Consider the following 21331-nt stretch of genomic DNA (forward strand, 5'->3'; position numbering starts at 1 on the left):
ACAAATAGAGGAAATGATTCAAGAGAATTCACGAGGGCTAAAAGGAGAGCGTAATCGTGGGTGCGCCACCTGCTGGTGTGGCAGAATACACCAGTGCTCTGACTCATCTGCACAGTACAGTACATTAAAGGGGCCTCCTCCATTTACGACTAACTTTCCTACGACGGCGACGTAGCACGAAATTTCTTTCTCTTTCTTTCTTTCTTTCTTTCTTTCTTTCTTTCTTTCTTTCTTTCTTTCTTTCTTTCTTTCTTTCTTTCTTTCTTTCTTAATTGGAAAAAGCTCATAGTCATACATGACACCAAACAAGATCTTGTCATGCTTAGAACCAAATAAACAGAAGTCTATCATAGAAACATTTTGGAAAGCAAATACGATAAGTAAATTTACTCAACGCCTGTATACCTTTATGTTAATTTTTCTACAATGTAGAATGGGGGGGGGGGGGGGGGGGGTTGCTGGCGCCTATCTCAGCTGGCTCTGGGCACCTATCTCAGCTGGCTCTGGGCAGTAGGCGGGGGACACCCTGGACTGATTGCCATCTTAGTACAATTTACAATTTATTCATTTTTTCCCTCTTATACTGAAATAATCTCTCATTTGTATTTACTGGACATCTCTGTCTCTGATGGATCAGTTTAGGCTAGATTAAAATATGCTGCCTTAAAAAAAAACTAAAAAAGAAAGTATATGAGATTAAAAAACTAAACAAAAAATAATAATAATAATAAATATTTTAAAAAAAATAAAAAACAAACAAACAGAAACAGTGCAGCCCCCAAGCAAAGCAACAACATCTTAAAAGCATTTGAAGCAGTTTTCCTTTTATTCAGTGAGGGTTTATTCTGCTAATAACACTTTTAGACATCTTTTTATGCTTACATTAAGTATGTTTAAATTGCACATCTTTAATTAATTATCATTCATCTCATGTATATGTGCTTTTTGTTTAATTATATGTTTGTTTATTTAATTAATAATGTTTAATTATACCTAGAAAATAATTTTGCAAAGGTTCCAAACTGGAATACTTGATTGCCAAGCCAACATCCTAACTTCAAATTCGAGTTTGTATTTAGAAAAAGGATATTTAATGTATTGTTTCAATGCAATGTGTGTAGATATTTATATTTGTGACAGTGCTGAATAACGATACAGTGATGGCTTACAGCATAATACACCAAGTAGGCTACATAAAATATTTGAACTCTTCTTGGCCCTCTTCCTTCCACTGTGCAGGATATAATAATATTGTTGTTGGCATAAGGACCACCAGCCCAGGGGCCATCTGACCGCTGTGCCAGATGCTCAGCCCTTATAATGCGTGTGCAAACAAGACACAATAGGTAGACCACACTGCCCTTTTAATTAATTTATTTTGTAATATTTAACATTGGCTTAATAAGCATGCCAAACAAAAGTTCTGAATAACTAGTTGAAAAAGAGTCGTGAGAAAATTCACTGCCCTCCACCACGTGACCTTGATGCTTTTCCAGTAATGCTGTGCACTAATGATCACATTAAGGCTTGACATGACAGTTGTGGTTACTGACCTCCTCATCAGTAATTCAGTACCTCCAGCAGCTCTCATCAATAAAAAATGTCAGGTTTGGGTGTGTATTTCCAGTACGGCTCTTGATTGGTCACACGGGCTGCCCATCTTTGGTCCACCGTATCGTTGAACTGAGGCAGGAGTTAGTCGAGTTGGAAAAAATGACGGAAATAATTTACCTTCAAAATAAAAGATAAGCGAGGAACTTGGACGGTAGTGCCGCCACCTAATCGTGTTTACAATGCGAAATTTTGGCTTCCGAAATATATTTTTAGTAAGATGCACTACTCGATTTCATAGTATTACAAGTGACATAGTGACTTGAACGTGTTAAATTTTATTTTGGAAGACTAAACGGAATCTACATCTCCCCACTTTCTCCCTTAATACTGGTGTTGTCTCTGCGGTTGCAGGACGTGGTGGACAGCAGCCGGACAAGAATCTACAAGGTGGGGTTCAGTCTTGTTTTGAATATATTTATTAAGCGTGTGTCATACTTTATAATAAATTACATTCCTCTTCAAATGAATATATTGCACCTTGTTATGATTAGTATGTATTAAATACATTATTAAAATACCTTGAAAACATTTGCCAAATGTGAGGTGTTAAACCCCACTTGCATGATGTTGGTATTTCAACAGCTGTTTTGAAAGGCGAAACCAATGATAAGCTTAACGCATTTATTTGTTAGTGTTTTGGATTGATGTTGAAAACAAGTGCAGAGGGTGTTTTGGAGAGATGCAGGGCATCCTGCAAGCAAATGCGTTTCACTGTCGGATGCTACTAATCGAGATAATGGATCCTAATTGATCCGAAGGCACAAAGAAAATATGACTTCATTTAGCAACATTCTAGTTTTGTAATAATTAACATGCTGTTTTTGCAATTACATCTTTAATATTCAGGAAAAGAATAAGCATGCTGTATGTTGAAATATTAAGATGAGAATTTGGAGCTAACATAAACCATGAGGGGGCTTTTTATTAGCTGTGATAGGCTTAAACATTTGCTGCTAAACAAATAAAATTGGTAGAAAAGCTACCATAACATTTGCATTTAGGCTAGATGATAAATGTATTATAAAACAGAGAGTGATAACATATATTTGATTTGTACGGTTCACTGGGTGTGAGTCATCAGGTTGCCGTCCATGCATTTTCTATAGGCTTGTCCTCATTAAGGTCGCAGTAACTGTAGCTTCTCCTAGCTGACACCCTGGACTGGTCACCAGCCAATCACAAAGCACATAATGAAATATAATTATTAAATTCGCAATTATGGACAATTTAGAGTTTCCAGTGAACCTAATAGGCATGATTTAGGACCTTGGAGGAAGCTGGAGCACCCATAGAAAACCCACACAAGTACGCGGCTGACTTCATAAAGGAAAAGTCAATACTATAAACTATAAAGGAAGAGTCAAGATTCGAACTCCGAACCTCAGGACTGTGAGGTAGACGTGCTAACCACGATAGGTCAAAATGTATTCATGAATAAACTTTCATATACACAATATGTTCAAATAATGAACCTGAGATGTTAGCTTACCCTTTTGTCATGTATATTGTGTTTCTTTGAGAATTGGCTAGGGAAAATGATTAGGTGTATACAGTCCATTTTGAACACCCACTTAAGGAATTTTTTTTAATGCTGAACATCTTCAGTTCCCAAAATAGTCTTTCGATTAAAGCAAAAGTTACTGTAAAGATATTTTGTATAGGCCTAACTAAAAATATTGAAAATAACTATAGATGTGTATTTTTTCAAATGTAAGAATTAACAAAATAAGGAGACTTGTGTTTATTGAACAGGGATGTGTTACAGGTGGATCAGATAGGCAGATATTTTGCATTTATTCAGAATTGGTGCCATAATTAATAATCCAAGGTTAATATATACAGTCAGATTTGGTTCTTTTCTAATATTTATAAATAATTTAGTTTTGGGGGGCTGAGTTGCATTTTTTTTTTTTGCTGCATGTATTAAATGTTTATCAGCATTTTTGTGAGAATTTTTATTTTTTAGGGTTTAATTGTTATTTTTCTCCCCAATATATTTCAATGACCATCAATTATATGGAAATTTTGGTTATTTGTATGTCGGGCTGGTCGCAATCCCCAGTGAAGACCAGATTTGACTGTAGCATAAATAAACAAGTTCTTTAAATTGATTTATTGGCCTATTTTACGATTGGATCGGTGGTCAGTTACCTTTTTTTTTTTTTTTTTAAAGTCACTTATCAGTGATCAGTGATTGCTTCCAAAATCCTGATCTTGTAAAGCCTAGCATACACACAAGTTTAGGAAATACTGCTTGTTACTGTAAAGACGTTTAAATCAAAGTAGAATGTTTTTACAATCTACAGTAATACAGTATAGTACATAAAGTATAGTCATTGATGTGGTAGGGGTTTATTTATTCTCATTGAGTGACAGTGTCTTCCGATGTGCCCTGAGATTGGTTTGTGACCATTCCATAGTCCAAAATTTGCTCAGCGAGGCTGTGATTGGTTGCAGATTCCTTGTGACCCTGCAGATATGCTGTATACTAATGTATAAACATAATATCAGACACACAAATCAATATTTTAACTGCCACAAATGACATTGTGCAGTTATGATCCAGATTTCTATAGTTTACCATCATGTTTTGAGGATATAAGCATACAAGCTAGACATTTACCATGGTGTTTGAATTCCTATTTTCATGCAAACTGTCACCACTCTGTTATGCTTTCTGCTCCGCTTTTCTGTTTGCTGAGCAGAAAAAGGGGGAAAAAGATGAAGCGCAGCTATTTATATCTTCCTCCTCCTCTCATCTGTATCCACACGCTTCCGAGAAAAGGAGGCGTGTGATTGGAGGGACTTGGGGGTTGTGGGGGGGTGGAATGCAATCTCAGACAACCTGTGAGGACAGCCGCTGCATTACAAGGAATGTGATCTTCTGAATTACATCACTAGTAGTCGCATGACGAGCCACGTTTGAATTTTCATTGAGGATGTTGCAAAGAACGGTATTGATGCAGGATGTCCCCTGACTTTCGCCCAAGTCAGCTAGGATAAACTAGAGCTCACCTTTGAACATAATGAGAGCAATCGTTATAGAAAATGGATGGATAGATGTTTATGTCGTGACTGGGTCACGCCAGGGTTAAGTTTGGGTCTTGACCGTGAGGTCGTCTGTTTTGAACTGATGTAATCGGCATCTAGTTTCAACTGGTTTTAAGCTATGTGATGTCAAGAATCTTTCATCTCTTTACTTGGTCAACAGCCAATCAGATAATTCCATGTCAGTCCTGTTAACCACATGTCTAGCCACAGCCAATCCGATTCACTGTCTATGTAAGCCAAACCGAGAAGCATGTGTTTGTCGGATTATTACCTGTTCCTCTGTGCATCTCCACAGCCCAGTGGGGCTTGGCGTCTCGTGATTCTCAATGCATTCTCGTTGTTTCTCGTCTAGTCAAGTTTGTTCTACGCCTCTCGATGTTATGCGAATAAAGAGTTAAAATCTTATTTGTGTCTGTACTTTTGGGATCCAACCACAGAACGTAACAGTTTACATGTGTGGAAGTGTAAAAGAGCATCTTAGAAACACCTTGCTGCCTCAGGTAGAACTCAGGTGGTCACTGTCAGGGGTCTCGTCTGCCACCGCTGATTAATTAAATGATCCTGACTAATTGGCAGCAGCACTTAGGTCTAGATCAATCCAGCTTGTGGCTCATTCATCCTTTTTAGTTGACAGATTTAAGGCATCACTTATGATGTCAACACCTAGGACAGAAAGTTCCCATGGGTTCAATGTGAACACCCTGTAAAAGCCATACAAATTATACAATATAGTCACATTCATAAATCTTTTATGTAAAGGTCTTATGATTTCTGTCACAGCTCCACTGTGACAAAGCAGTTCTGCACCACAGCTACAGTGCTGCCATTTATTTCAATTTCATGCACCAAGGCTGGATTTACACTGCAGTTCCAAGTGCCAATATAAGGCAAATATCAGATTTTTGGCCAAAGATGACAGCTAATTCTACTTTAGGTATTGTCTGTAGCTTTGCTGAAACTTTTATGACGGCAACAGCTAGGTTACCTCCTATGGGGAAATGTGCCTCTCTGAAAGACAGACAGTGACAGCAGTGACACTTATAACATCAACCAATAAAATATATATTAAAAAAGGTAGATAGATTATTAAAAGAGGTCAGAGAGAGATTGTTTTGGAAGATAATGATGTCAATTGTCACAGAATAGCCAAAGAAAGTTTACTGGTTTAAATACTTCATGAGCTGAGTAAACTATGAGCGATCATGACACGACTTTACATTTTTAAAAACTCCCTCCCCAAAACTTTCTTAACAATATGTTCTATGTTGCCCCACTAGTGTAAACATGGTATTCTGATTAGTGTTGTTCCAATACCGTTTTTTGGCTCCCGATACCGATTCTCCAATACCCATCTTTGCCGTATCGGCTGATGCCGATACCATACCGATACCTAAGTTGTTTTGTTTTGTTTTTTTTCTCAACATGAAAAGGCTGTCCTGCTATTGGTTTAGAGCATTCAATGGCCAATAGGATATCTTAGATCGGCTTGCAGTGAACATGTCACATATCAATGAATGTCGTGCACGAGCAAGATGCTGCATCACAAATCCTATATTAGCCTTGGAATTAATGGTATCGGCATGTTACTTGTTAGTGGTCACCAATACCGATACCACTGTTTTAATGCAGTATCGGGGCCTCTGCCGATACTAGTATCGGTATCGGAACAACACTAATTCTGATTAATATTGTGTTTGTTATATGTGAATTATGCAGCAAAATCCACCCGTTTTTATTCACCTCAGGAGGCGGCCATTTTGCCACTTACTGTCCACTGAAAATGAGATCAGGGTTCAGCTTGCGAACGTCACATGATCAAACTCAGAAAACACGGTTCAGCTTGCAAACGTCACATGATCAAACTCAGAAAACAGGTGATGCGTGATGGGTCGTTACCTGAGCCCTGAGCAACTGTGTTGTCATTTTCAGTCGATAGCAATTGGCAAAATAGCCGCCTCCCGAGATAGATAAACACGGGTGAATTTTACTGCTGAATTCATATTCCACAAACGCAATGTTAATCAGAATGCTGTGTTTAGACTAGTGGGGGCGCACAGAACCTTTTATTGTCTAATATTTTTGGGTTGACTTGCCCTTTTATAAGACAGCGAGAATAAGCAACTGAACCTTGGCTGTGATAAATTCTTAGCTGATTCCTGCCGTGTGGGCTTTTTTTTTTCTTTTCTTGTTCCACATAGTTCAGATACACCTTACATCGTGAACCTGGCCAAGCCAAAGGTGACTGCAATCCCCACCAATTGCAAAAATGTCAGCTTTCTGAACTACTATCCTACAGCTGCTATCCTAAAATGTTTGTTGCTTTTAGATAATTTTTTTGCCCCCCAATGTTGTTTACCTGTATTGTGTGTGTGTGTGTGTGTGTGTGTGTGGGGGGGGGGGGGGGGGGGGTGTTTGGGTGGGTGTGCGCGCGCATTCGGGATGTTTCAAGGAAATGTAAACACAGTGATATCAGATATTGGTCCCTTGAAAGTCGGTTCAAGGAAAGAGTGTGAAAAAAGGTACAGTAGATAACGGTGGTGAGTATGACGACTTGCAGTGTAAATGCACATTGACCAAAACAGAAGAGTAGTTCTCACTTACAGGCACAGTCCAAATATTAATTCTTACCTTTTTGTATTTACTGTATGCTACTTCATTATTTATCCAACATCTCTGTGTTCCTTCATGTAAGTTGATAGCAGGGTGCAGTTGTTTTGCTCGGTGCTTTAGGCTCTCAGCATTCTAGTGTTGCACTGCAGCAAGTCAAGATAACGGTCTAAACATAGAGCGGGCTACTGGGACTCTGAGGGAGTCTGAGTACTGGGCTGCAGTCAACATCTTCTCAAGGTGGAATGACGATCCCTAATGATGTACTACAAATACAGATATACAACATTCACACAGCTACAGTGGGCATTGTTCCAGTATGTTTTATATTGCTGATTATGATGGTATGATGTCCATAGGTGTGAAAGTGAGTGTGAATGGTTGTTTGTCATACGACTGGCAACTGCCTACCTAATGAGGAGGAGAGCTACAGAGAAAGGCGGTGGAGGGATGTTTTTCCTGTTTGTTCATATTTGGGGATTATTTACTGTGGCATCTGCTGACTGTCTGGTAGTTTACATACTCCGTGGAGACGTTCCATTGTAGTCAGACACAGTTACATAACTGCCTTTCAGCACATGACTTTACCTCCTCAATTGGCTCAAAAACATGTGTGCCTTTGTCAAATATATTTTCAAAACAATTTCCTCTTCATTTCACTTTCTCTTAATTTCACTTTATTTACGTTTAGTTTCAAACAGTGTGAATAATAAGCAAAACACACTAGTGGACTTTCAATGCTCACTGAGCAAAAAAGATATGTTGGTTGCTGACCTAATTTTATGCCCATAGTTTCCTCAACTTTCAGACCAGGTTACAGATATTGACCTTCCCCAATCCCCTCCTCCGTTTCTGTCTACAGATGGCGTCAGCCACAGCAACCTACGGACAGAAGGAGTCCTCAGACCAGAACTTTGACTATATGTTTAAGATCCTCATCATTGGCAACAGTAGTGTGGGTAAAACCTCCTTCTTGTTCCGTTACGCCGACGACTCCTTCACACCCGCCTTTGTCAGTACAGTGGGCATCGACTTCAAGGTGAAGACCATCTACAGGAACGATAAAAGGATCAAACTACAGATCTGGGTAAGTCCTTTGTTGACTTGGTGGGCTCTGTGTGGACATCTGTTTTTCTTTGTGGGGACCATGACATAAACCAGGGGTCTGCAACATGCGGCTTTGGGGCCACATGTGATTCTTTAGTCCCTCTCCTGTGGCTCTCTGTAGATCTCTTTAAAAAAAAAAAAAAAAAAAAAGATGGCAGAAATTATTAGAATTTTTTTTTTTTACATTATTTTTATTTTTTAGATATTTTTTTAAATGAACTAATGATTACATTAAAATTAACTAAATATTCAAAAAATGTCAAAAATTTTAAGTCACAAAAAGAGAAGCAAAATGTAGATAAAAAAAAGACGTTTTTTACATTACATTAAACATGTCCAAAACGTGACAATAACATGTACAAAAAGTAAGACAAAAAGCAGAAAATACTGCCAAAAAATGTCTGAGTATTGATTTAAAAAGTCACAAAATAAAACATTCAAAAAGTAACCATAATATGTCCAAAAGAAAACAAGGCAGAAAATACCATAGAATGTCTTTGAAATTGCCATTAAAAAAAAAAAAAATCAGAACATTGTTTTAACAAAAAAATAAAGGAAGAAAAGAAAACATTCAAAAAGTAAGTAAGGAAAAATGTAAGTAAAGTAAGTATAAAATGTCCAAAAACAAAAGAAGAATTCTGGAAAAATCCCATAAAATGTCCACGAAATTGCCAAAAATGTCACAAATTTGACAGAATGACAGAAAGTCTAAAAATGTATGAAAAATTACACAATAAAATAAATAAATAGATAAAAACTAACTAAATAAATCAAAAAATGGAAGATGAAAGGTAGAAGAAAATGAATCTCTACATAATGGATGATGCATATTTTTCTGTTATGGTGCAACTCTAATTAGCTTAATTAGGCCTCAGCACATCAGACTAACACACTCCTTCATCACAATCTTCAAATGTTTAACGGCAGCTCCAGACACATTTTTTTATTTATTTAGACTAAAATGGCTCCTTTGACAGGAAAGGTTTGTCCGGACGTGTGCGTAAACGTTTGCCTCTGATGTCAGCCTTTTTTCAAATCTTGCCCTCCAGGAAGGAAGACACAATCAGCCAATCAGAAGAGTTTGCCGGTGCTGTTCCCCTCCCCCATTACTAGACATCGCTGAGAAAATAGCCTCAGATTCACACATACATCCAAAATCCCCATCTGCCATTTTATGCAATATTCTCAAGCAAGTCACGTAAAAATGATGGTGTTTTGAGATCAAATTGTTTTGAGTGAGATCCCTGCAATATCTCTTATTTAAATGCTAACAGCTGCTTTCTGTATGAAGAAGTCAGCATCACATTCATGGCAGTAATTACAAAATGAAGTGAAACACTTTAGCGCCGATGTTCTTTGACTACATCAATGACAAAAAAAATCTCATTTGAATGTAATTATTTACACAATGCATTTTTATATAGGGCACTTTTGTTGACTCGTGGTGTGTCTGTTACATAACAACACTTGTGCTACCTACACTGACATTTTAGTCATGGAAATGAGGCCCCTGTCAGACGAGTATTTCAAATGCATCAGCACTGCAGCTGGCTATAAATAGACGTCTTAATATTCTTGTCATTTTAGAACGCCGAAGAGAGTGATAAGACACATTTTACTCATAGGAATGTATGGATTATTTTGATCTTGTAAACCATCAAACTGTTTATTTCCTGCATGAGTCCTTGACAGTATTTGTTATTGTGAACAGATACAAAGGTCGTACTAATTAAATTGATTTCAAGGACACGGCAGGTCAGGAGCGTTACCGTACCATCACTACAGCGTACTACCGAGGTGCCATGGGCTTCATCCTTATGTATGACATCACCAACGAAGAGTCCTTCAATGCTGTTCAGGACTGGTATGTGAGAAGGGAATACTGTGATATTTTAACCTACAGTACAGTTGGAGATATTAGCAAGTGATCCAGTTCAAAATGATAAGTGAGATGTATGTCATACCTTTAAAGGATTTGTGCCGTTTGTCACTTTTTTTTTTATTCGCGACTGCCATCTCTGGCCCAAAGCGTACCTGCAACATCTGTGTCAAGCTCGTTCATGATGCACATGCACTTAATCTTAAAGTCACAGCCATCGTTGACAAACGGGAAAAAAAAAAAAAGTCACATGGGATTTGACCACAATATCCTTGATTATACGATGACTATTGTGTAGCTATAACCTAATGATGTTGCTGTTATCTTATTTGCGTAGTCTACTTTGTCAATGCAATTTTCCTGAATTCCTTTACATTTGTTATTGTGTGTAAATGCCAAGATGTGAGTTTTAATGTGCTAGTGTTCACATTTGTTTGCCCATACTGTATGTTATGTCACATCTGTTTATGCTAGCGTGTTATTCCGGCTAGTATGCTAGCTAATACTATTGACGAACCACATGTTGAATAATTTAACTAATGCAGTTGTTTATTTAACATGATTTCATGATTGTATGCATGCAATAAGCACGAAGTTGATGCTTTATGGTCCTCTCTTAAGTCCTTTGCTGCCATATTTTGGCATCTATACCCAATTACAAACACCAGTTTTGGTTTTGTTTTGTTCTTCAGAAAGTACTGTAGAAGGGAACAACTTACTGTTTAAACATAAGTTTTCCAATACAAACATTGGGTTGACAAAAATTCCACACAATTGTGAAAATAAAATACCCAGAAACCGAAAAGGGAGTAAGAGTAACTGATTTTTTTTCAATGTCCTAGTCCGGTTCTACAGTTTGTGTTTGCTTACAGGTCTACTCAGATTAAGACATACTCGTGGGATAATGCCCAGGTGCTGCTAGTAGGAAATAAGTGTGATATGGACGATGAGCGCATGGTGAGTGGAGACAGAGCCCGGCAGCTATCTGATCATCTCGGTGAGTACACACATACACTGTACATATTTGTGAATCACCTTGCACATTCAGCCTCTCTGTGTAATAGTGTATTTACTCTTTTGACAGACTTAACCCTTTCATCTTAGGCTGGATTTACAGTTATGTAATTTAAATAACCCAATACTGATACTAAGGAAGCGTTCGTTTTTTTGTATTAGGCCCTCAGGAGAAAAAGTTTGCACATCCCTGTTCTGAATAGCTACCAAGTCTGACAACGGTTTAACGTTCTATGATGAACTGAACTAAACGGTGCCACTTTTTATGTTAATAGAATTTGAAACGTCAATACGGTTATATACAGTTATCCCCCTGCTCCCCCTTCCAGGTTTCGAGTTCTTCGAGGCCAGCGCCAAAGACAACATCAACGTAAAGCAGACCTTTGAGCGTCTGGTCGACATTATTTGTGAAAAGATGTCCGAGAGTCTGGATGCTGGTGATCCCGCCGTCACGGGGGCCAAGCAGGGGCCTCAGCTGACAGAGCAGCCTGCTCCACCACACCAGGACTGTGCATGTTAAAGATGCCCATCTGCTTCCTTCTTCCATTGTCCATCACCCTTTTCATCCACTTTCCAGTTTTCTTTTTCTGAGTGAGGACCACTGGCTGGTGGTCCCGAGAACTAGCATAATAAAGTGTCTGAAATTCTTTGAGCACATCAGTTCTTGAGGTGCTTATAAGCGTCATATATATGAGAGAATTAAAATCTACTTCTCGTCAAATAATTTGGACAGGTGTGATGTCACTTCCTGTCCCGCCCCCTAACTTCCGGTCTAAGTCCCCCCCTGTGACTTCTGGTCTAAGTCCCGCCCCATACACCCATATTTGGACTTCCTATGACGTAATACTTACGGTGGTTGAGGACATGTCCGGCCATGTCCTGTTTTAACCCCGCCCCCTATACCCATATTTGGACTGCCTATGGCATAATACTTCCGATGGCTGAGGGGTCAAACAGGACATGTCCTCAGCCACTGGAAATATTATGTCATAGGAAGTCCAAATATGGGTGTAGGGGGCGGAGTAAAAACAGGCGAGCATTGTGAGTGAAGGGGCGGGACTTAGGCCGGAAGTCACGGGGGCGGGAATTAGACCGGAAGTTGGGGGCCGGGACAGGACGTGACTTCACACCCGTCAAAATGATTTGACAAGCAGTAGATTTTAATACTCTCTTATATGGATTTTCTTTTCTTTTTTTCTTTTTTCTTTTTTTAATCACACTACCGTGTTTCAGAGTCTTTGTAAAGTCAGGTTCTTTGTGATTCTTTTATTATTTGTGTGTGTGTTTAAAAGGATTTGACGGCGTCCATCCACTGTCAGAGTGCCATTTAAATCCTTTTGATGTTTACAATGCTTTTATTTTTGTCGGGATCTGGTGAACAAGAAGGCAACAGTGGAGTCATGTTTGGCAGACTTGGCAGGAAGGAACGCTCCACCTGAAATCCATCTATGTGTTCATTTTCTTATACAGTCAGGTATGAATACGTGTCTCACCTTGTATCTACATATTGATACCCCAGCCTGTTTTTTTTTTTTTACATTTGTGAAACTTTTTGTATTGAAGTGTTGCTTTTATTATTTTTGCTGCATCAAGCACTGGGTGAATGAACAAAATAGAGACAACAGAGTTGAAACAAAATAGCATTTTATTTATTTCAGATGTAAATATTGTGCAATATATGATATATAAAGGTATGCATTTCTGGAAGTAAACTTTAAAAGATGAAGTTCTATGGGAATAGTATTATACACATTTATCAGGTCTTTGTTGTGAAGTTTGTTTTGATGGTTTGTGTGCAATTGACTCCTTACTTCGTGTCCCGGTCAGTTTGGTCTCGTGGCTTTTCTGTGATATTGCGAAATCAAAAATTCAACACTTCAAAGTTGGGACAAAACAGATTATTTCAGTGGAAAAATAAAAGATGCTTTTTATCATCCATTTTAAACATCACATGCTACTAAAAAATTTGAATAGTTTAATAATTTAATTATGGATGATATACCAAAGCTGCAAATGATCTTGAAAATATTACGAATGGTAACATTTAATATGACGGTGTTGAATAGACTTTTGTTAATTGCCTCATATATTCCCAGAATTGTATTTAACATAGGTTAAAGAAATTCATATATCATGTTTGTCATCTTGACCTACTTTTCTGTTTCAATCTGTCATCTGGTTAGATGCTCACATGTAGGTGGTTTCTAAAATATCCACATACACTACAATAGGTCAAACAATTCAGGACATTATGAAACAAGATTAACAGTGTTCTCAGCTGAAAAAATATATATTATGGTGGTTTACCTCCACACATATTTGGGTCATTTTATTTCTTTTTATTAAAATTACATAGTAACTTTTTCAAGTTTAAGCCAGCCCCCTCGTGAGAATAAGCTCAAAGGATTGAGGGCAAAGCATGACAAAACATGTTTTTGAATAAAGTAGGTATTACTCCATCTCTATTCCATTTCTTTTTTTAAGGTATATTTTTGTTTCTATTGTCAACATCAGGTCGCAATGTTTCAATCAGAGAGCAAGTGATGATTTTTTATGCTATCAAGACATGCAAGGAGACTAATTTTGTCCTCCTGGTGGTGACTGTTTCTTTTCCGAACTGTTCAAACGAACCCCCTATTTAATGTCTTCCTCTCTTTATGAACCAGAAGTGTAAAAATTGTAACTTTGTTGGTTATGTTCTATTGACTCAGGCTTGCAAAAAAAAAAAGAAATGGGGGAGAAAAAAACGATGCTGGTAACAACATAAGAGCCATGTTGCAGTATGTCTGCATTCGTAGCACCAGGCCTGCTAGTGAATTAATGTTTCAGTTATTTGCCACCCAAGTCGGCGTTTGGTTTTGTCTCACTGCCTCTTCAACCAACCCCCTCCCCCCATTGAGTTTGGGCCAGTATGCTGTTGTGTTTTTATCTGTACTTTGTGGTAAAACAATAAAAGCATTACTAACTCAAAATGTGCTGCTGTTGATTAAGTGATAATGCCACAAACCCAACACCATCTGTCCGGACTTTGGAATGTGTTAAAAGGGACTTCTTCAATACTTTGTGACCAGAAACATTCATCATTATTACATGCCCAAGTGGATTGCACGTCTTCCCCAATTACAATTGGAATGACTCAAAAAAAAAAAAAAAAAAAAGTTCCCACCTAATTAATCTATCACCTTGTACCAGTGCATATAATATGGAAAGGCTGGCCGCCACTAACTGCCTTTGTTATTAAGGATGTCACCAAGTGCCAATAATTTATTGCCAACACACGACTAGAAATAACAACACTGTACCTTTATTACACTATATCTGTACAAAATAACACATTAAAGGGGCATAACACAGTCACAAGAAGGACTTGTAACAGCAACAAAGCATGATAAGAATGGCTCCTGTTGCCTGATGGTAATCATCATAAAGTAATAGGTAGCTTGCACATCGTAATGCATCATGGGAGTTTTTCCTTCGGGCGCCATATTGGGTGTCCGCCGGTTCACAAGGTACACTCGCGAGTTACACGGTAGAGCTTATCAACCTGATGTAATTTTCGCAGTATTTTCACGATTTACCGGAAGATCAAAAACAACGATACAGGCAGAAGGTGTCTCTGTGTGGCGGGATTGATCCTAATTACGTCCTGACCAAGGGTGATTTTTTTTTTGACGGAGAAAGCTTGCTGGCCAAATGTGACATCTCTGGACATCTTTCCCTACCTCGTGTTGACAACATGCTCCATAACACGCCAACAAATCCCTGGAGGCTTACAATTATTTTGTAAGCGGGTGGATACAGAGTGTAAACTTTAACATCGCATCAGAAGAAACGGTTGCTGTTGCACGTAAGTAAACCACATGGTGTTGGTAATTCTGCACACAAAAATGTTGATTTGTTCTCAGGCTTCCTGTTATCATTGTGTTTACATGCACAGCTAGGTTTACCTGATGTGGTTTTTCTAACAGTTTTATAACAGGCAAATATGGCAGAGCGTATAAGAATAAAAAGTAACTATGCACAGCCTCCCCGTGGCTTAATTAAATTTAATGCTACCCTTTCACTCGTTACATGTTACTTAATCAACTTATTCTAAATGGTTAAGGTTAACCACTCTCAGAGGACGTATTTTTAGTTTCAGTTTCCAGTACAATAAAACGTGTTCATGGTAACTACTGAGCATACTGACAGCTTTTCTTATGATCTCACGGTTAAGGAGGCTGTCACAACACCCAATTTCTGTCTGGTGCCAGATGGCAGCAATTCCCATCACTTGTCACGACAACACCAATAGTATTACCAGGTATGTATGGCTTTACTTTTTGTAGTTTCTTATTTAATTCTATGTTTCATATTTTCATTACAATGTTTGTAATATTTTCCGATTCAGGCACAGATGAGTTTAACTGGACGGACTTCTGCGACTTTGTGGTGTGGACAAAGTGTGATTGAGCGAGTCCACCCAGATCGCTCGTTTTGGCCAGTTGGAAAAGCCAGAGTTTTTTTCCCCCAAAATCCCCTCCTTACCTGAACTGCTCGGGAGAGCATTTACTAGATCAGCAGTGGACTTCCAGTGTTCCTGCTCAGCCGCTGTCACCTACCACTTGCTCATGTACTTCAAAGATGCGGAATAAAGTAGTTTTTTGTGCTGCAGCAGATTGTAAAATCAAATGATATCACTTGAAGTGTGCCAATCTAGACTGCCAAAAGGACAGTGGTTTTGTGACAAGTGTGAAACAAGGATTATTGGGAAAACTGAAACACAGTACTGGTACTTGTCTTACATTAAACAAATTTAAAAGAGAGCAACTTTTCCCTCTGTACATAGCATAATGAAAGTCATTGCGTACCCCATCAACATTACATCATACCGTCATCTCAGGATGGTAGGCACCTGTGCTAAAATAAACTACATTAATTAACAGTTCAATTTTTAACCCTGAAATTACTACATCTAATCATTATTCACTTCATTTTTTGTGCTTTTAGAAATAATAGAGATTTATGCCATTACTTTAAGAGGGACCATATTGCACATTGAGTCAAATCCTGTCATTTGTATTATGTATAGCTTTGTAAACAAACCCAACAATAGAATTTGTATAAACGCTGCCTTTATTAGCGCCAAACAAACAGTCGCATGTTGTCCTCCTCCAATGCTTTGATGCTCGCCTTCGTTTCCATCATGTCATTGGCAATCAAGTCGGTGTGGCATGAGATCCCTAAAGAAAAAAATAAATAAAAAAATCACAAAAAAATACGGTACCAGTAATAGGTTTAATATAGTAAAGTAGTATAGTTTTTTTGTCAGTGTAAAAGAAATGTACACATTTTGTTGCATTTTTTAATGTATGAACATTGCTACAGGCAAATACTTATTTCTATAAACACTTCCAAATGTCTCTAAAATATAAGGTGCGTGTACACACACAAACAAACACATACATTCACTCATGCATACAATATATCATGTAATGAATTCTGAGTGGCATACCAGAGTCAATGATGTCAGCAGTACTTGAGGGTACAGGTTACTGGAGCCATCTGGCTGCATAACTGCAACAATCTCTGCCACTTCGAGTCGTCTTTTCTTTGCTTGTCTCTCCTGTGCACGTTCATATCTTGGCACCGACTGGGCTGAGACATAGATGTTGTAACTTGGGACCCAACTTTAATGTTGGAGCCCAGTCGGGATGATTGGACATAAAAACGGGCGCAGGGCGACCTGTTAAAATAAACAAATATATAAACAAATAAAATATGGAAAGACTGGTTATTTTACCGCAGTAGGGTGGCCGTGAATAAGTTCTTTAGCATGATGTGTAGGCTACCGGGGGTCTGTTTTCTTGCATCACCCCCGGGGGTCTGTTTTCTTGCATCAGCCCCTTCTGTCTCTTTTTTTTCCAAGTTTACATTTTGCCACCAAAAAACATGTTATCGGCATTAAAAGCCCAAGACTAATCAATCCAATTTCAGCAGTAAACACTTTGCACTGGCACTACTTGGGTGAAAATGTTCGATGTTAGCTTTCGGCTAACGTCCGCTAGCCAGCTTGTACTACCGAACTTGCTTGCTCATGAATCCAAAACATAAGCAACTTGCCCATATATGGGCGGTCGAAACGTTATTAATCCTCATGCATTAAATAAAGGTAAACAAGCTTACCGCTCACAAAGTGATCGCTGCACACACGAGCCCAAAGTAACGACTTCCCTCCGGAGTCCGCACTCCTCTGTCTCCAGGCCCTGGTTCCTAATTATTTTCGGAATTCGGAAAAAAGACCGACCATTTTCCCCCTTGGCTTTGTTCGAACAGCCAACGATGCAGCAACAATGTACCATTTTAAACGCAGAAAACAAACGTGATAGATACGTGTTAGACCGAATCGCTACGTAAATGGAGGCCACCCAGCATGGCGACTACGAGAAATCCGAGGCGGAAGTGACGACATGTGCAAGCGACCTATAGTCCGGTAAGTCCGTACCGGAAGTGGTGTGAATCGGTTTCAAAATAAGAGTTTCAAAATGAAGTGTCATCTACCTCAAATTTATGGAATCACAGGAGTGCCAAAATTAATAGGAATAAATGTTTTCTTTTATTGAATGTCTGTATTCGTATGTTCTTTTATTGAATGCCGTTGTATATCTGCATTAGTAAATATTCTCTTTTATTGATTGTTTTCTTTGATTTTTTTTATTTTATTTCCTATTAATTTTGGCACTCCTGTGACCCTATACAAATTTAGTCTGCTTTACGTCTAATAATCTTCATTCTCAATCAGGACGAAAACTGTACTATTGCTGAGCCATCCAGCAGATGGAGGCAGGGAGCAGCATGATGTTGTGACGTATGTGGACGCCAGACTCGGGTCGGGGGTGGGGGGGGGGGGGGGGGGGGGGGGGTGCGGGGGGGCTTATTTAATTATAAACTAAAACAGTTTCGACACTAGATATTAGTGTTTGATAAAAAAATTGTGCATTGAAATACTGTTGATGGTATAATTAGTTAATTAGTTACATTAATAATAATTAAAAAAAATAATAATCTAAAGACCAATTTTGTAATTATTCCTAACTAATCCTTTAGTCTGTCATAACAATTCCTCAAAAAAGGTGTTGCATGGTGTAAAAGACTAAACCATTTAAATTATTCAATTATTAAAAAAGAAAATCATATGCTGAACCATCCTTATACAAAAGTAAACAAAATTAAAGCATACAGCATTTCATAGACTAGAGCACAATTTATTTCAGAAGACATACAGTATTAACTGCAGGCTTGGGATGAGCTCACGAAGGCTGAAATAGAAAACTTGAAGACTGCGTCATGTCATACACAACCAATTAATTGCACAATGTGACACTCAGCTGTTGGCTACATTCGAGTTTGTCAACAACATGCAAACAAACACACTTCAGTATGTGCACCTGGACAATGTAATACGATCCAATCAACATGTTTAATTATTTGTGAGGCTTGCAGTGGTGTTGACCTGCATTACAACATGGGGGTTCAAATCAATAAAATAGACATACTAGCTCAGTATGAAGCAGTGCATTTCTAGACCACCGTACACAAGTGCAAAATCAGTACCTTTAAAGTAATCAGGTCTTCGCCCCCGTTGTGGTCCTTGAGTTATAAGTTATATGACAACACAGTAGTAGTCAAAATTACAGTAAATATTATTAAAAACACTTCTAGGCCATAAATACAAAAGAATGAAATTGGAAACAGAAATAACATTGGTAAGTGAGCATGCCTTGAAATGACGTATGTTAGTACCAAGGCCCCCTCATATTGCACAGGTGCACCTAATGCTGTGATTATGAGCATATGTTTGACTGTAAACACGGTAAACGTGAATGGATGCATCATCCTCAGAATCAGTTTCCTAGGGCACAACACACTACTTGACGTCTGGCCATGAATATTTAATAAGTACTGTAGAACCCCAGATTTGATTTATAAAAGTTGCCTTGCGATACATGAAGTTCAGCGACAACACTTTACAACACACACTGTCCACTGATGAGTGTTTCTGGAGCAATGGTCCTTCTTGTCTACTGTGCCATGGGAAAATATTCAATTTGATCTAATTGGGTGCAAAAATTATTTACTACAATGCCATATTGTTGATGCCCATGTCGAAGAGAGAAAAACAATCCTTCTCAAAGCCCCAAAATACTAAAACATTAAATATGCCTTTTCCATGAAAAATACTCCCCCACGCAAAAATAAAAAATAAAATAGGCCTATATTAGAAAAAAATGGGGGCAAAAAAATATGCAAACATACGACTCCCCGGGTGCCAAACAGCGAGTATGGAGGAGGCCACTGTATTTACATTTAAGTAAATCTGAATTAAATCTTTTAACCGTGTTTTTTCAATTTTATTTGTAATACATTTTGTTGACTCATTATTTAAAACAAGTTTGTTATCTTCATAGATATTTAAGCACAGTTTTAATGTTTAAAAAAAACTAATGCATACAATAACAATGCTTTTTGGGATAAAATTTCTGCCTTTTTTGTGAACACATTGGGCTACTATGTTGTACTTGGAGAGATACAAATGTTGAAAACCATTGTGCACGTTGTTGCCATTTATACAACATAATCTCATTATTTCAGTTTATATACGTTGGAGGATATTTTTTTTCTCTCTTACGCTAGCCTAATGCACCTGAACCTCATGTGGTAGTAGCTGACAGCCACTGTTGACGTGAGTGAGAACTTTCTCCTTGAGCTGGGCCACTTGCTCTCTGAGGACGTTAGCCGTCGAAGCCAAGTCGGTGTTTTGGTTCTTCAGCGTCGTCACTTTGTCCTCCAGCCTGGAGATCCGCTCCAGCTTGCGTCTGCGACACTTGGAAGCGGCGATCCGGTTCCGGAGCCTCTTCCTGTCGGCCTTGACACGCTCTTGCGAGTCCATGTCGACGGGAGAAAGCGGCGGACTCTCCCCGAAGCTCTGCACGTCTGGCACCGTCTGAGGTTCCTCTTTTGGCGGCTGCACTCGGCTGGAGATCTCCGGCTCCACCGAAGGAGTTGCGCCGAAATGGTGAGGCGGAGGCGGAGGTGGGAAAGGCACCGTATCCGTGGAATAGTTGACGGTGGTCCCCAAAGGCCCGCTGCCGTAGCTGTTCAGGTTTGTGTACACGGGCAGCTCCAGCTGCGTCGTAACCGGGGCGATATTGATCGTGGCGCCCAGATCCAAATTCCCGTTCGTCGGGACCTGGTTCTGCTTGTGCAGGTCCTCCAACGCCTTCACGAAGCCCTCGGCGAACTCCTGCTCGTCTGTCACGGACTTCGGATACAGGAAGTGGGAGCTGTTCGGCGGGGTGGTGACCATCCCGTTGGACTGGATGATAAGCTTTTCCAAATCCGGTGAAGACAGTTTGAGGAGCCCCAAGTCCGAGGAGCCCAGAATTCCGTCAACGTCGCGAAGGTGCGGCTTCATGTCTGTCTCGGTTAGCGTCAAGTTAATATCCTTCTTCATCATTCTTTTGGAATCAGTCTCTTTCTTTGACACACCTTTAGCGCTGCGACCTGGCCATAACCTGAGAGACCAACCTCGGGGCGAATTGTTATTTCTCGTACTTCCGCTACTGACAGCTGGATCCCAGCAATGCTGGCGCGCCAACGCCGCCTCGAGCCTTTCTACGCTCTCAAATTGTGTTATGTCACAGCAGCGCGTGCGCAGTAGCAGTTGAACGCGTCTGCCTCCATTCGATTTGAATGAGTTCGTCCACAGATATGGGAGAAGGTGGTGGTCTTACTCTGCTTTGTATCTGAGTGGGCTACAAGTATTATATAATTGTGAATCCGTTTTTTTTTTTTGGTATGTAGTATATCAAAGTCAACCCATAAACATTCTTTAAAATAATATGTAACGTGTATGCCCCCCCCCCCCCCCCCCCACTACTATTCTGATTACTATTGTCTGTGGAATATGAATTAAGCATGCAGCAGAATCCATCCAATCCCCCTTAAAAAAAACTGAAAAATAGTTGAACAGACATCTTTTTACTGTTTTTTTAAATTGTTGTTAATATGGGATTCATT

General features: G+C 39.1%; 2 protein-coding genes and 2 long non-coding RNA genes across 4 annotated transcripts; 2 read left to right on the forward strand and 2 right to left on the reverse strand.

Annotated features, from left to right (window-relative positions):
• Positions 1–1884: 1884 nt before the first annotated feature.
• rab3ab (RAB3A, member RAS oncogene family, b) lies at positions 1885–11919 on the forward strand. The gene is made up of 5 exons (XM_077534884.1): positions 1885–2001; positions 8135–8359; positions 10125–10243; positions 11131–11255; positions 11602–11919. The coding sequence occupies exons 2-5, from the start codon at positions 8135–8137 to the stop codon at positions 11790–11792; spliced, it is 660 nt and encodes a 219-aa protein (XP_077391010.1). The 5' UTR covers positions 1885–2001; the 3' UTR covers positions 11793–11919.
• A 2810-nt stretch (positions 11920–14729) lies between these two features.
• LOC144027193 (uncharacterized) lies at positions 14730–17575 on the forward strand. Its single transcript, XR_013285397.1, has 3 exons — positions 14730–15119; positions 15489–15575; positions 15663–17575. It is a non-coding gene; the product is annotated as an uncharacterized LOC144027193 (long non-coding RNA).
• Positions 15679–17734, reverse strand: LOC144027192 (uncharacterized). The gene is made up of 3 exons (XR_013285396.1): positions 17438–17734; positions 16767–16997; positions 15679–16494 (listed from the first exon to the last, which is right to left on the reverse strand). It is a non-coding gene; the product is annotated as an uncharacterized LOC144027192 (long non-coding RNA).
• A 761-nt stretch (positions 17735–18495) lies between these two features.
• On the reverse strand, positions 18496–20985 carry LOC144027454 (transcription factor JunD-like). The gene has a single exon (XM_077534990.1). It carries the CDS (start codon positions 20766–20768, stop codon positions 19947–19949), a length of 822 nt encoding a protein of 273 aa, XP_077391116.1. The 5' UTR covers positions 20769–20985; the 3' UTR covers positions 18496–19946.
• Positions 20986–21331: the final 346 nt, after the last annotated feature.

The sequence above is a fragment of the Festucalex cinctus genome, chromosome 10 (genome assembly GCF_051991245.1).
Source record: "Festucalex cinctus isolate MCC-2025b chromosome 10, RoL_Fcin_1.0, whole genome shotgun sequence".
Taxonomy (NCBI): domain Eukaryota; kingdom Metazoa; phylum Chordata; class Actinopteri; order Syngnathiformes; family Syngnathidae; genus Festucalex; species Festucalex cinctus.

Coding starts and splice junctions, on each gene's coding strand:
- rab3ab (XM_077534884.1), top strand. CDS start 8,135: ATGGCGTCAGCCACAGCAACCTACGGACAGAAGGAGTCCTCAGACCAG. Junction 10,244..11,130: donor TTCAATGCTGTTCAGGACTG/GTATGTGAGAAG, acceptor GTTTGCTTACAG/GTCTACTCAGATTAAGACAT. Junction 11,256..11,601: donor GCAGCTATCTGATCATCTCG/GTGAGTACACAC, acceptor TCCCCCTTCCAG/GTTTCGAGTTCTTCGAGGCC.
- LOC144027454 (XM_077534990.1), bottom strand. CDS start 20,768: ATGATGAAGAAGGATATTAACTTGACGCTAACCGAGACAGACATGAAG.